This window comes from Anopheles merus, chromosome 2R (assembly GCF_017562075.2).
Source record: "Anopheles merus strain MAF chromosome 2R, AmerM5.1, whole genome shotgun sequence".
NCBI lineage: Eukaryota > Metazoa > Arthropoda > Insecta > Diptera > Culicidae > Anopheles > Anopheles merus.
In genome coordinates, this window is record NC_054082.1 from 26,948,164 (window position 1) to 26,962,697 (window position 14,534).

At 48.8% G+C, this 14,534-nt stretch overlaps 2 protein-coding genes and 2 non-coding genes across 8 annotated transcripts; 2 read left to right on the forward strand and 2 right to left on the reverse strand.

Annotated features, from left to right (window-relative positions):
- Positions 1 to 511: 511 nt before the first annotated feature.
- On the forward strand, positions 512 to 6,091 carry LOC121589010 (zinc transporter ZIP13 homolog). Of its 5 annotated transcripts, XM_041907547.1 has the most exons (5): positions 512 to 707; positions 2,829 to 2,969; positions 3,026 to 3,561; positions 4,123 to 4,656; positions 4,745 to 6,091. In XM_041907547.1, exons 3-5 carry the CDS (start codon positions 3,339 to 3,341, stop codon positions 5,077 to 5,079), a joined length of 1,092 nt encoding a protein of 363 aa, XP_041763481.1. In that variant the 5' UTR covers positions 512 to 707; positions 2,829 to 2,969; positions 3,026 to 3,338; the 3' UTR covers positions 5,080 to 6,091. The 5 variants fall into 5 exon arrangements, with proteins under 5 accessions (XP_041763481.1, XP_041763476.1, XP_041763478.1 ...); XM_041907542.1 differs by having other exon boundaries at positions 2,829 to 3,561; XM_041907544.1 differs by lacking the exon at positions 512 to 707 and adding an exon at positions 1,642 to 2,105 and having other exon boundaries at positions 2,829 to 3,561.
- A 107-nt stretch (positions 6,092 to 6,198) lies between these two features.
- Trnan-guu lies at positions 6,199 to 6,272 on the reverse strand. Its single transcript has one exon. It is a non-coding gene; the product is annotated as a tRNA-Asn (tRNA).
- A 1,844-nt stretch (positions 6,273 to 8,116) lies between these two features.
- Positions 8,117 to 11,041, forward strand: LOC121590449. Its single transcript, XM_041910156.1, has 3 exons — positions 8,117 to 8,755; positions 9,587 to 9,944; positions 10,036 to 11,041. Exons 1-3 carry the CDS (start codon positions 8,466 to 8,468, stop codon positions 10,936 to 10,938), a joined length of 1,551 nt encoding a protein of 516 aa, XP_041766090.1. The 5' UTR covers positions 8,117 to 8,465; the 3' UTR covers positions 10,939 to 11,041.
- On the reverse strand, positions 9,336 to 9,408 carry Trnak-uuu. Its single transcript has one exon. It is a non-coding gene; the product is annotated as a tRNA-Lys (tRNA).
- Positions 11,042 to 14,534: the final 3,493 nt, after the last annotated feature.

A 14,534-nucleotide genomic window follows, 5' to 3' on the forward strand; every position in this document is an offset into this window, starting at 1 on the left:
GTCCGCACAAAACAAACATGAGGACGGTGGTGTACGGCACAAACAGAATATGTATTTTATCACTATCTTTGGTATATGTTCAACTGTTTACAATAATAAATAATACCACACAATAACACGCAATGCGGGGAGAGGACGGCTGGTCCTTCTCGCGCCGCGATCCTCACTGAGGACGTCACCGGATGACAGCCCTGCTGTCAACGGCGAGCCCTCAGGATGAGGCAGCGGTCTGTCCACAACAAGTAGAATGAGAGAGAATATTGAAAAAAAAATTTTTCTTTTATCTTTTTGAAATTGCATAAACAAAAAAAATCAAATTCTGCAGATTAACGCGTTTCATTAGTACAATTTACTTCAAAAACATTCAACAATTTAAAATTAGCGTTTATCCAAAATTTGCTTGTACTGCGTATTTTGGGAGCAAACTGTAATCCTTAACAAATCTGTCAAATGATCAAACCTGCCCGTATGCTACTTGGGGATCCAAACGCGCATGTCAAAATGCATCCGCCCACAGCTGTTTTGGACCGTACTGTCACAACAAACCATTCGTTTCGTCTCTCTGTATAAAAAACCATTTTCGCACCAGGCTAGGTGCAGTCGCAATAACGTTCCATGGAAGTGGCACCCGACCGTACGTGCAAACATTGCTCAACATTTCTAAGCTTCAGTGCAGAAAGAGAAAATCACGCCCAATGTTTAGGAAGGTAGGTGTATGTGTGTTCAAATTATTTCTGTGATTTCCGGTCTACTAGCACTGGACGCGTGTTTACGTAAAAGCTGTGTTTCCTCGTATTTTTCTCCTTCGATCGAGAACGCATGATCGGTGCTGGTTCGACCCTCGTTGAAAAAAACAAAATCATTGTATTTTTTTGTCATGCGGCAAATGTAAATAGCCTTATTTGTAATTTTGCTCGAATCAGAACGACGACGGGTCAGCGACGAAGGTTCAAGGATAACATGTTTTGTTTCGCTAAACACACAGAACGAATACCGATCTACGTTAGCGACCGATATGGAAACTAAGGTAACGGCAAACCCCGGTTTCAAACGGAATGAAAACAACACAGCTACGGGCAGCAGTGCAATTTGTGTAGAACAGCACAAACGGTTCTAGCGTCGCATTATTGTAATCGCATCGAAATAGCATTACATTGCACTCTCCCGCGCGGCTTATCATCCCGGGCGGTGTGTGTAAAGATGGCAAATAGTCATGCAAACCACCTACAACCATCACGCTTTTCTCGGTTCCAGAAAAATAGTCTCACCAGGCAGCGGTCGGAGCGATAAGCGGCAGCAACAACAAAAATGGTTACATGGAATGCGTTCAATAATGGTTGTGCCGTGATGGTTGGCTGCTGTGCAAATATGGTTGTGCGGTAAAACCATCTTATCAGTAGCAAACACCACCGCGCCAAAGCACTTCATCTCACCCCAGTGCGCTGTGTGGTGCGTCATAGCAGCGGGCATAGAAAACGGGTAGAAAACCATCTTTGGATACACATCTCACCCATACACAGAAAACCCTGCGGGCCGGGTTAGGGAGGCGATCGGATGACTAGATGGTTTTCAGATGGTTGGAGCCGAACAAAGAAATCACATGGTTGCTGAGTGTACACAAGAGACACGGGCCCGCGCACAGACACAGACACACACAGAGCGATAGTTAGCAATGATTTCCCTTTCCATACGGTTGCAACCATTTGGACGTCGTCGGGCAGGGTGTCGGTTTGCCGGTGGCCAGAAGAGCAAGCAGTCCGAATGGTTTTGAAGTGCGCAGTTGCACGTTTAAAGCGTATGTGTGTGACTGTGTGTGCGCGCTAACAAACTGGCGGCTCGGTTTTACATGGTTTGAATTGCGTGCGCAGAAATGGTTTTCTCGCTGCTCACACACCACTACCACGCTAAAGGTTTACGCTTCGCGGTTGATCCCGTGTGGTTGTCGTACTTTTTTATTCTTCCTTTCTCTCCCTTCCCCCGTCCGACCAAGGCCGCACAAACACGTTCTGCGATCGACACACGACTAGGTTCGCGGATCAGTCGATATTCGAAGGCTGGTGGTGTCGTGTGTGTATCCTCGGAAATACGACTGCGAAAGCGATATGGTAAGAAATGTTGCAATTCTGTCACGATAGCAAGTGATAAACACGCCGGATCCGGTCATCATCCCGGCCTGCCGTAAAGTGGATGACAAAAGAATCGCGCCCCGAACCGGGGACAAAACGGAAAGATTCAGGTTACTACGCGTTTGCCCCTTCCCATATCTCTGGCAGGCATTGCCAGCGTCAATGACAACAACGGCTGTCTTGTACCTGAGAGTTATGCTACAACACCACGCGGATAAGAATTGCTTCCCATCCACAGAGCAGAGCGTCAGAAGGGTTTACCGTTTACAAAGTGCGCGCTGCTTTATCAATACTTTCGTTTGCATTGTCCGTTTGCCCAGTTGTTGTGCTGTAAAGTGCTATTTTCTATGTATCATTCCCCTTTTCGGACCGTGGTGTGCGTTTCCTATGTATCTGCTGGGATGCGGGAGTGAATCGGGAAAGAGAAAGAGAGAGAGAGAGAGCGCGCGCGAGGGGCACATACTTGCAGCCACTAGAGAGACGATAAGAATGACATCAAAATCAGCTGGTTGTGTCATTAGTGAAGAACGAGCGGCCCTAACAAGACGCGGTCGGTGCTCTTGTTACCCCCTTCGCCCTTTGTACTGGGTTGGTCTGCTTCGTAGTGTGGTTACAACATGTTTTCGTTCGCCGTTTTTTTTACACACTGCATTGCTAATGAATTCTGTTTTTTTCTTTTTCTTGCCTCCCTTTCCTTTACAGGTGAATGTATAGTTAAGAACGAAAACACCAAAACAATCTCAAGGTCTGGAGAGCCAAAACCCCAAGACCCCGTAACGGACGCGCCAAGCTGCTAATTGTGATTCCGAATTCCTTCAGGGTCGATTAGTTTCGAGTGCTTGAGTAAGAAGAAAACCTTCAAACGCCACCGTACCGGACTAAATATTCTCAACGGACAGCACCCGGCGGGTGGTGTCCAATCTACGCAGGCAGGCAGACAGGCTGCAAACCGCACAAGCAACACACAAGAGAGTCAAATTTGCAGTGACAGCGGAGCATCTTGTACTAAATCACGCAACCAGGCACGCGGCGGGCCTTGATTGCCATTGTGTTCGCCAATCCACTGAATGGGAACTGCTGGACTGTAGTCCCTTTGAGTTCACAACGCGCGCGTCCTCGAGTGTAGTGTAGGAAGGGCGCAGCAGTTCATCCGCAGACTTTTGCGAAGTGTAACGAAGAAATACTCTCCGATCCCCAGCGGTCGCAGTGAAGATGGCAACGATGATGAACGTAACCAGCAGCTTTCTGGACGAAACGCTCGTCTATCTGTACCGGGAGATGAATCACTTCGTGCCGGAGTTTATCGTCTCGTTCGGCTACGTGCCGTGGGTGTTTTCGCTGCTCGGTTCGGCACTGATCGGACTGTCCGGCATACTGCCGATGTTTATCATACCGGATCCGGCCAAAGGTGGAAAGGAGTCGGAACTGAGTGACCGTAAGTTTCCTCTGTAATGTTGATAAATTAATTAATAAGTGTTTTTTACATCGTGTCATATGTGTCGCCTCATTCGCTAAGGGATTGGACTCAGGTTTTTATAAAGGCTCCTGAGCTTAAAACAGGTTCATAAGATCCATTTGCTGTTGCTGTATCGATTCGCGTTACTATGGTGATGTCGTTGTTGTACGACATGCCTATTTGTCTCACCAATCAGTGCACCCAGTGTCCCGCAGGAAGCGTACAGAAATTAATTTACGACCCTTCGGGCAGTTTTATCGGGATCTTTCAAGTGTATGAACATTCTTTATTGCACCCAAAAACACATATACACACACACACTCACCGGTATCGCTCGGTTGCGCGCGCGTTCCCTATCTCTATTGATTCATCACAAACCCATCGTCAATCGCAGACACAGCGACGTGCCATCTGGCAAACGAGATCAGTGAGCAAACGAGATCATCATCGACATCCCTTCCGCTTATGTGCAAAGCACCCCCCATCGCCTGCGCTTCGTCACCTTCCTACATTAATCGCCTTTTCTTTGTTTCATTTTAGCGGCCGAATCTAAGACCCTCAAACTGCTGCTCAGCTTCGCCGTGGGTGGCCTGCTGGGCGATGTCTTTCTACACCTGCTGCCGGAAACGTGGGAGCACGAGATTGCGGCCGGACCGACGGCCGACGGTCATCCGTCCCTGCGCAGCGGCCTCTGGGTGTTGGGCGGTCTGCTGCTCTTCACGATGGTGGAAAAGATCTTTTCCGGCTATGCAAACGTGGACGAAAAAAACCCGCAGCCAAAGTGTGTCGAAATTGCCACCTGTCTGCTGCGCCGAAGTGGTGGCAAACTGCCGGAAGGGTTCGTTGGCTGCGGTGGCGATGGGAAGGGTTCGTGCGACATCGAGGACGTACCGAACGGGTGCTTCCTGGCGGGAAACGGGGAGTCGGCACGTGACGAAGCGGGCCACAAGAAGGTGGCCGGATATTTGAATCTGCTGGCCAATTCGATCGACAACTTTACGCACGGGCTGGCGGTGGCGGGTTCGTTCCTGGTCTCGCTACAGCACGGCCTACTGGCTACGTTTGCCATTTTGTGTAAGTTTTGCCGGTGGAAAAACCGGTGGTTGCAACGAGTCGAGTCTAATAGCTTTTCTTTTTTCCTCCTTTCCCCTTTCACATCCAGTGCACGAAATTCCGCACGAAGTGGGCGACTTTGCGATCCTGCTCCGGTCCGGATTTAGCCGCTGGGATGCGGCCAAGGCGCAGCTTCTTACCGCCGGGGCCGGTTTGCTCGGTGCGCTGGTGGCGATCGGTGGTAGCGGTGCTACGACGGCGCTGGAGGCAAAAACCTCCTGGATTGCACCGTTCACTGCCGGTGGCTTTCTGCACATTGCACTCGTGACGGTGCTGCCGGATCTGCTGGACGAGTCGAGCCCGTGGGAATCGTTCAAGCAGTTTGCCGCCCTGCTGCTCGGCATCGGACTGATGGCGTTCATGACCATTTATCTGGAACATTAGAGTTTATGGTAACAGTACAAGGTACATTTCTTCAAGGCTGGCTGGTTTCCGGCGGCAAGTACACAGTACACGGCGTGCGTGGTTCGTTTGTTGCGTTGCGCATCGGAAACGGTACGTTTATTTTTGTATAGATATTTGTTAAACTGTCCCGTAACAAACAACTTACACGCTACAAAATCACACGCACGATATAATGTGATAGGTTAAGCTGACGATTACTACTATCTACCTACACCTGGTAGGGGAAATAGACAACACCCTTTCCCTCCCATACTGAACGGTAACAAGCGATGTAAATATAAATCATGATGCATTGAAAGAGAGCGCCAAGAGAGAACGATTCTGAACCGTCTTTCAAAATTAAGTTAGTTGCTAATTGAGTAAGATACGTAGAATGGCAGGCGTGGTTGGAAATTATAGTTAATAGCAGTAAGGAACAAATATAGGACTCCAACACACGTGCGTGCGTGCGTGCGTGCATATAGGCTAGCAGGGACACGGTGTGATCGAATCACGAAGAAATTAGACGATGCCATATGTTACTATATTATTGATGTTGTCTTCCGATTTCGGAGGAGCGTTTTCCGATAAAAGTAAACAATTACTTCAGCAAACATTGTAATACTTTGCCATTTATTCAAAATCCACTCCTCTCACGCACAACAAAACAGACTCAATGATAGTTGATGAATGATAGTTAGACGGTGTGTGTGTGTCTAGCAAACTAGTCGGACCGAACCACCAATCCTCCCCCCCCCCCTTCTATGAAGCAATTATTAATGTAACGTGTATCTGTATATTCCAACATTTCTCAATTTGTATAATCAATTTGTATAATGGATGAAATATAGGGGTAAAAACACACTTCGCGCCCCGGGGAGATTGATTGTGATAGAATCTTTCGTGCGCGTTTACATCACTTGAAATCAACGCGAAAGATTAACGCTGTTGTGTTAGTATGTAAACAAAAAGGTCAAATAAATTGCATCTCAATGTGAGAAAGTGTTTGAAATTTGTGTTGTTTCTTTGCTCTGCATAATTTGCAGTAACATATGTTTCTGTAGAATCGTTAGGAAAAAAGGAAAAAAAAACATTTATAACATTAAAAAAATGTTTCGCCGCCCCCGGGTGGACTCGAACCACCAACCTTTCGGTTAACAGCCGAACGCGCTAACCGATTGCGCCACGAAGGCGATGAATGACGAGGTGCTTAAAGCAGTATATAAATTAAGCTGCGCGCTTGAACTGACAATCACACATTGTAGAAATGTTTAAATATTTGAATCAAACATATGTTTAAAATCATAACTTCCGCATAATCAAGGAATTTTTCGAAGAAAACCACATTAATTAATATCAACCGGAGTAACGAATGCTTCAGTTCACGTATAATACACTCCAAACAGAAGCATAACAGGGTTTACAGCAAGCTTGCGGTATCGTAGAGAGTGCTAACGGTATGGTCGCAATTAAAAATTTCTAATAATTTTTAAGTCGATAAAAGAAGCTATGTTACTGGCACAGCTTCGCCAAGTTCGATAGAGAGGCCCCGATAAAGAAGGTTTTTTTCGATTTGCATCAATTGCATCTCGCCGTAAGACTTTTCTATCAATTTCAGACGTGAGTGTTTACGTTAGCGGAAATGATTCGTTCGCCCGGTTTTACTAAGCTCAATTTCCTCCTGCTCTTCGTTTCCTACGCTCTTTAGATCACGTAGTTTCTTCCACCTCTCCACCAGTCAAGGGTATTAAAGACTCGTGCGACGCAAAACAATATGAGAAACCTACTTCGCAAATAGACCCAAGTGCAGCATCGTCCACACATGAGCCAATCGTAGAGCAACTGATGGTCGTCACCAACTGTCTTCAACCCCACCACCACTGCAAAACCCCGGCAATGTTTTTAATCGTTCGAATTGACTTTTTCCATGAACTAATAACGGCAAATGATTGAGAAGGAGCTAGAGAGAGAGAGAGATAGAGAGCGCGAGAGCGCCCGCTTGTGCGTGGGGTAGGGTTTGAGGGTAATGCACTCGCGCGATGCACTTACATACAAGCGTCCACCCCTTGCGTCCACCAAAATGGTGCAACACCGTCGCGCAAAAGGTAACAGCACACAGCGTGTGGGAGTGAGCCGCCAGGTGATGCTGCTGGGGGGTCTTTTCTCGTTGCCAATAGTTTTGTTTTCCTTCTGCACTCATCTCCGCTGAGAATCGGGCTAAGTGAGTGGAAAAACAATGGTACTTGCGGCGCATTTGTCGTCGCGCGATGCAGCAGCATCTTGGGCGCTTGCATAAACACACTTCATTCATTCGTTCAGCTGCAGAGAGACAGACAGTGGACAGGGGTCGAAAATAAGGGCACAACATGGTTTTCCGCGGTCTCATTAAAGAGGATAATTTTGGAGGCTCATTTTCGATGCAATTACTGAGACGGCACAGGCCGGCGGAGGTCAAAGATGATTACGACCCTCGGAGAGAACGATTGTTCACGAAAAGTCCATTTCCACAGCACCGAAAACAACTGAAGTATTGCGCCGTTTTGTGCAGAGAATTGCGAGTGCTGTTTTGGACGAAAATCCAGGAAAGCGCATCCCCCGTTTCTTATGGATAACCACGCACATACACACATACACACACACACACACACACACACACACATATACTGGATGCCGGTGTTATGTGACCACGGAGAAGACCAACAATCAACAACCTCAACAAATCCTCCCCCTGTTGTCATTCCATTCGGCCGTAAATACTTCCGCGAGCGCGAGCGCCCGCGCGCAAGCGCTACACGTGGTTGCTGCAGATGCGTAACCTGATCCGTTCTAAACCTTCGCTCCCTTCTCCCGCACGTATAGGCGGCTTCGCAGGAAATTCCAGTGGAAAGAAATCAAACACAAAAACCAGAAATCAGATACACACATACACACCTTCCCTATGTCTCCCCCTTAGCAAACGGCACGTTAGGGATTTAACGATGCGCATAGAAGAGGAGAAGGCGGCACACACAGGGAACCATTCGCCATGTCCAGCCGTCTAAGCGCGCTGGCGCGCCTTGTGTGCATCCTCTAAGATTGTGGGTGCGTGAGCGAGAAAGGTCCATCTCCTCCAATGAAGAAGGGGGAGTTGTGGCGACGCAGACGCAATGCTATTACCTCTTTGGCCACCACACGCGCAAGAGGTACACGTTCGCGCGCTCCAGTTCCATAGCCGCGCGTTCAGTTGCAGATCGAGCGAGTGATCGATTGGATCGCGCACGTTGTGTTGTCGAGCGTGCGTGCAAACAGCGCTTTACTCAACCCTATGTGTGTGTGTGGCGGAGTGAAACTTGCAGTTGCAGTTTTCAAAAGTGGAATTTAAGTTTGTTTCTCCAGCACAGAAGACAATGTTGCTGACCGATCGATCCCAAGCGATCGTGGGACTGCTGATCTTGTGCTGTGGATCAGCGGCCATAGCGCAGGAGATGAGCATCAGCGAGGAGCTGGAAACGTGCAGCATGCTGGATCGGCCAGTGCTGGTGCGCGAGTTCGGTGCTGACGGGGCGGATGATTTTTTCGGTAAAATCACGGTGCTGTACAATGTGGCGCCGCCGAAACCGGTGCAAACGCCGCGCATCTTTGCCGATCGGGATCCAATCTTCTACAACAAGATCGACTACCGGGAGCAGATCAAGTAGTAAGTGTGTGTGTATGTGCGCGAATGTGTGTGGTTCGTTTTGTTTGCTGCACATAGTGTAAAGCTATTCCTTGTGGAAAATCTAGAGTTCGATTGATAGTGATAGTGCTACACGGTGCACGTGTAGGCAAGTGGTCGACATAGTCGACATGGCCTGTCTTGGTGTGGTGTAAATCTTGTAATGTGGATGTTTTAAGCTCATTTAGTATGATTTTATATTAATTGAAGTTTTACAGTAAATTATCCACGTGTGATTAGTGTTGAAATGCTTGATATTTGAGCATTTTCATAATAAAGTGAAATCCTTTACAAAAGTGATATATATGTGACAAAAGCTAAGATGTGGTGCTAGTAGCATATTTTGGGGATTATTGAATAACATGCATTTGGATTTTTCATGATGCAAAAAATCAGAAAAATCATTTTGACAAATTGTGAAGATTTCAATTACACTATCTGTAAGCAGAACATGACTTAACGCTTCTGGCAGAGTTTTATCATATAAATCAAAACTTTCCGCGCCTCGAGCCGCTTCTTACCGACAATTACTGCTAACTTAAATAAAAAGAAACTTTTCCCTCGCCCGAATGGGGACTTGAACCCCAGACCGTTGGATTAAAAGTCCAACGCTCTACCGACTGAGCTATCCGGGCTCCTGGAGGGGGAGGGGCTCGTTTCCATCCCGGTGAGATGCTGAGATTTTTGCAAGAATACATTTCATCCCCCAGTGAAGCTGTGCCTCATCATGCAAAACCAACCCCCTTTTACAAACACTCGCAACCTTCTTCTATCACTACTCACCTGTTGCTTCTCTTTGCTCCCTTCGTCTAGCTACTATAACCTATATCAGGCGTTCCACAGCCAGCCGGAGTACCGGAACGACGTACGGTTTCTGCTCAGTGCTTCACTGCACCGTGTACCGTACGAGCTGGAGGAGTACGATTTTGCAACCTTCCTCACCGCCGTTCAAACGCTGGCGGGCGAATACAATCTTACCACGTACCCGAACCGCCTGAACGAGAACCGGACGTTTGCGCTGTTTGGCCTGCGGGAGTTCCAGGTGTACGTGATCGATCGTTGCTCGCGGGTGTCGTACATCATACAGCCGCCCTGGAGCCTGATACAGTACGCGTACGTAAAGGCGGCCGTACTGTCCACCTTTTACGATCGTCCGTGTGGCAAATGTGAGGTAGGTTCGGGAGGGGGGAGACGTCTCAAGGGGGTTTTCTACATGAAGGCGATTTGTTAATAATTTACGTTTTTGCTTCTTTGGACCCAAGCTGGAGAACTTTCTTAACTCCACGCTGACGGATGGTGAGAAGCTGTCGGATGTTAAAGCGGACCCTACGAAAGACGCCAAACCGTACGACGATGCGTCGGACGAGTTTTCCAACCCTGCCGAGGAGGAGGAAGATCACGACGGTGGTGTGCGAGCGTACAGCGAGGAGGAGGATGATGACGACGAAAGTGATACTGATGGGAACGGTAGAACGGTGGATGAGTACAAGGCCGATAGCGATCCGTTTGCCAATCTAAGCCTCACCGAGCCGGAAGTAAATGTGTCGCTGCGCATCATACTACCAGTGCTGCACATTCACGTGCCGCCGGCGGAGAACGATACTGGCAACAACACCACCGGCGGTGACTACAAGCTACACGAGTACATTGTGCTTAACACGGCCCACGACAGTGAGGATCATTGGCAGCATCCGACGAAGGAGGAAACAAAGGTAGAAGAGCTGTCACTACCGCCGGCGGTGGTCAACTCCAGCACATCCACTCCCGTTTCTTCGGATCCAGATGGTACAAATGGGACTCCCGCGCGGGAGGATAAAATCCGTATCGGAGGCACAGACTGGTCGACGCAGGAGTTGGGAATGATACTGAACGCCAGCTCGGTACTGTACGATCGCAAGGAGCAGCGTCTGTTTGAACGGCTGCAGCGGTACAACCTTACCGGTCGGGGTGGCCAGTACGATGAGGTGGCCGAGATATCCGTCTCCAACCGGTACGACGCGTGGAACAGGCGTCGATTGCCCCCGAAAGTGGATCCAACCCGCAACAATCGACGATCGCAGATAAAGAAACACTACGCCCGTTTGATTCCGTGGCTTAACTGGACGTTCGGACGGGCAATACCACCTGCGGCCGGTAGACAACCAATTTCCGGCAGCTCGAACTAGACATTTAATGTTTGGGTAGACTTTAAATATATGTATATAAGAATTCGTAGAGTAGGTAGGTTTAATGCAGTTGAAATAAACGTATTTGAGTTGCGACGGCTTTAGAAGATACATAGCAGACGTGTTTTTATCATCATAATCTGGGTCCATTTATATGGCCAACGAGCAATATGGTAAAGATATGAGAACTTCATAATACCCAGTTCAAGGCTGCATCTGATCGCTTTTATCTGCATTAAGATCTCTGATGGGTCCTGTTCCACCTGATCTAGACACTAAGCTCGATGACCTCCTCTACGTGGCTGATCTTTCTGGTAGGGATAAAACTATGCTGTCGCTCATCGGTTTGACATTGCCCGGTCAACAATCATTCTCCCGGATGCTCGGTCCCTGGCTGCAGCCTGCTATCCATGTAGACACCGGATTTCCGACAGGTCTCGCTTCACCTGATCCAGCCACCGAGTTCGTTGTGCTCCCCTGCGCCTTACGGCGAACGGGGGATCGCTGGGGCGTGAGTTCAGCATCCTCATGATATGCCCCATCCATCGTATTCTACCAGCCTTCGCCACCGTCAGGATGCTCGGTTGGCCGTACAGCTCAGCAAGCTCGTAGTTCTTCCTTCTCCTCCACGTTCCATGCTCGAACACACCACCAAAGATGGTTCAGATGCAATGCTCAAAAACGCCCACTCGAATGATCCAGGACTCTTGTCCATGGAGGACCACCGACCAATGTGTAATATATCTCACATTTCGTACGGGCTCGAAGTCTTCTGGATCTCAGTAGTCGGTGAAGCCCCTAGTATGCACGATTCCCCTGCACAATGCGTCTCCGGATTTCGCAGCTGATGTCGTTGCCCGAAGTAAAGACCGTGCCGAGATGGGAGAACTCCTTTATTACCTCGAGATTGTCGTCGTCATCCCGCTTCCCAGATGATCTGATTCTCCGGCAAGCAGGTACTTTTTCTTCGTCGCATTGATTCTCAATCCAATTCTTGCTGCATCGCGTTTGAGTCTGGTGTACGCCTCACACGTCTGGCGCTCTCGGCACTTCTGGAGGATATGCCGTAGAGTGAAAATTTGGTCGGTGGTGGATTTGTCTCAAACAAATCCAGCTTGGTAGCTGCCGACAAATTTTATAGGGCGTAAGTCTGCCGAACGGGATCGGTGACAGAATCTTATAGGCTGCACTACGGATCCTGGCAACCTGTTGCCCTTTTTGTACTTGCTGGGTAAATTACACCCAGCATTCACTCCTCCGGTAGTTACTCCTGCTCCCAGCTTTTCATGATCAGCTGATGCATTTTGACGGCAAGCCTCTCCGGCTCTATCTTGAAGCGCTCGGTTTATTGCTCTTAAGCTGCTAAATGGCGCAGGCAATCTTATCCAGAGAAGGCGGGGGCACCTCGTCGTCTGCGCCAATGCTGTCGCTGTTGCTGCTGTTGTGCTGCTGCCGAAGCCTGAAGCAAATTGGGCCAAGTATTTTGAATAGATTCCGCGACAAGACCTTACAAGCAGATGGTTGGAAAGCGGTCCCCATCTTGTATGTTGCCCATTTTGTTGGCAAAAACAAACAAACAACATATCTGCTCTCACGTGGTCATCATTTTTGCACGGAACAAATTTAAAACATATGTTTTCAAATTTTCAACCGCCAACCCCACACGGCAAGCGTTTCCGTGCGCCGACAAACGAGTCGCACAGTCGGAAGCACTCGAACCACTGTTGTAAATCGGCCAACGCATCCCAGCTGTCAAACAGAGCTGATTGTCAAAGGGCAATTTCTTCACTTTTGTTGTTTTTTTTTTTCCTTCACACACTCCCTTTGGCAGCATACACCAGCAGGTTTTTAGCAAAGGTCCGTATCGGATGATACTTTGGAGATGGAAATTTCCCCTCTCCACCGTGAACAGTGTCTCGACGTCGAAAATACGGATCGTTGAAAGCGGCGCCACCCTGCGGTAGCAACGACTGCACTGAACCAAGTGTCCCAGAACACCGGTCCCAGCGGGGCGGGTTGGTCTGCTGTGTTCCGAATTTGGGAAATCGAAATTTTACCCGTGCGGTGTTGCAATAATAAGCTCTACCGAGTCAGAATCATCTTTTACCCTGTTTTTGCGAATCGACCAGCGGGAGTACCAAATTTACGGAGTCGCATTTCAAGGTAGCCGTCGTGTATCGTGTTTTGTGCGTGTGTGGAACCGTGCCGAAGGGCGAACGTGTGTGAATAGTGTTGTGTTTGTTCCTGCTGAGAGTGTCTTTATTTTATTTGGAGGAAAAATTGCGCATCCTGCGTAGAGAGTGACGATGAGTGTGCTGCTAAGGAACCAGAGTCAGCTGTTCGGCATGAACCGCTGCTACCGCAACGTTCATCGTAAGTAGTCGTCCGGCATAAACTTCCCCTGCCTCCCGTTCCCTCGTCTGTGGTCCTTTTCGGCTGTGGCGCACTACACAACGCCACAACGTGCTCCATGTGGCCGCAGCATGGCGCGATGTTGGCAGATAACCGGTACTGGCTCATTCTAGACCCGTGCACCAGTTTACGTAATGAAACAACGCACAAAATTGGACGCATTTCGCTCATCCGGTCGGTGGTGCCCTTTGACGCGTGTGTGTGACGGGGCACGTGTGGCAGCACCCTTCGGTATCGGTGTCGCCCGAAAGAGGGAAGGTTTTCATGGGCGGGTGCGCGCGCGGACCCTCGATAGATAGTAGTGACGCGACCGAAAATAACCCAAGTGCGTTAACCACACACACTCGCGTGCCCACCGCACACATACATACACATCCCCCCGCGCTTCGTCGGCTGTGGGAGTGTGCGGCTCTAGTCGGTCAAGTTCATAAGTTTCGCGGTGCGTTCTTGGCGTGAATCGCTACTACAACTTCTAACGCCCAGCGAACGGCAGGATGTACTTTGTCCCCCATCCCATACGTGTACACGTGGATCGTGGATGCTCGTGGTCGAAGAATTGTACGCAAAGTATGCAACATTTCATCATGTTCGATTCACCTTGCCAAATCTGTTCGGAAATCTGTTCCGCGGGTCATCGAAAGAATTTGGATGATGTAATGCTGCTCCAGCGTGGAGCTGTTGGATTTGATGCGATTTGATTACTCATGGAAAGTAAACAAGCAACATCATCTAAGTAGGCCTCGAAACATCAACACAACGGAAAGTGGGGGATAGTAAGAGAAGCAGGAAAACTTTGCGACCGAAGAAAAACCGGTTTAAGTGCAAGTTCAGCACACAAGGCGTGAATCTGCGCCTTGTTTAGCGGGGGATCGTATGATCGCGGAAAGCGTGAAGAAGCAAATGCCCGTTAGAAGGAGATACCAATACCAATGAGCGGCCGGTGGGGTCGTAACGGCAATGCCAGCACCAACCGGATTGTTGACCATGGCCGTGGCCGTAAGCGGGAGGGGGCTGGTAACGGGTGTGTTTGCTCTTTGTTTCATGCTTGCGGATTGATTGATAATGGACAAACCGTGGCCAGTGTATTATCGTGAGGGAAAACACGATGATGAATGGTAATGTTGAAATTAATCACACAAAAATAATTTCTTTGTGCAGCCTAACAGAACGGTACAAATTATTAT

Coding starts and splice junctions, on each gene's coding strand:
- LOC121589010 (XM_041907542.1), top strand. CDS start 3,339: ATGGCAACGATGATGAACGTAACCAGCAGCTTTCTGGACGAAACGCTC. Junction 3,562..4,122: donor GGAGTCGGAACTGAGTGACC/GTAAGTTTCCTC, acceptor GTTTCATTTTAG/CGGCCGAATCTAAGACCCTC. Junction 4,657..4,744: donor GGCTACGTTTGCCATTTTGT/GTAAGTTTTGCC, acceptor TTTCACATCCAG/TGCACGAAATTCCGCACGAA.
- LOC121590449 (XM_041910156.1), top strand. CDS start 8,466: ATGTTGCTGACCGATCGATCCCAAGCGATCGTGGGACTGCTGATCTTG. Junction 8,756..9,586: donor TACCGGGAGCAGATCAAGTA/GTAAGTGTGTGT, acceptor CCCTTCGTCTAG/CTACTATAACCTATATCAGG. Junction 9,945..10,035: donor GTCCGTGTGGCAAATGTGAG/GTAGGTTCGGGA, acceptor TTTGGACCCAAG/CTGGAGAACTTTCTTAACTC.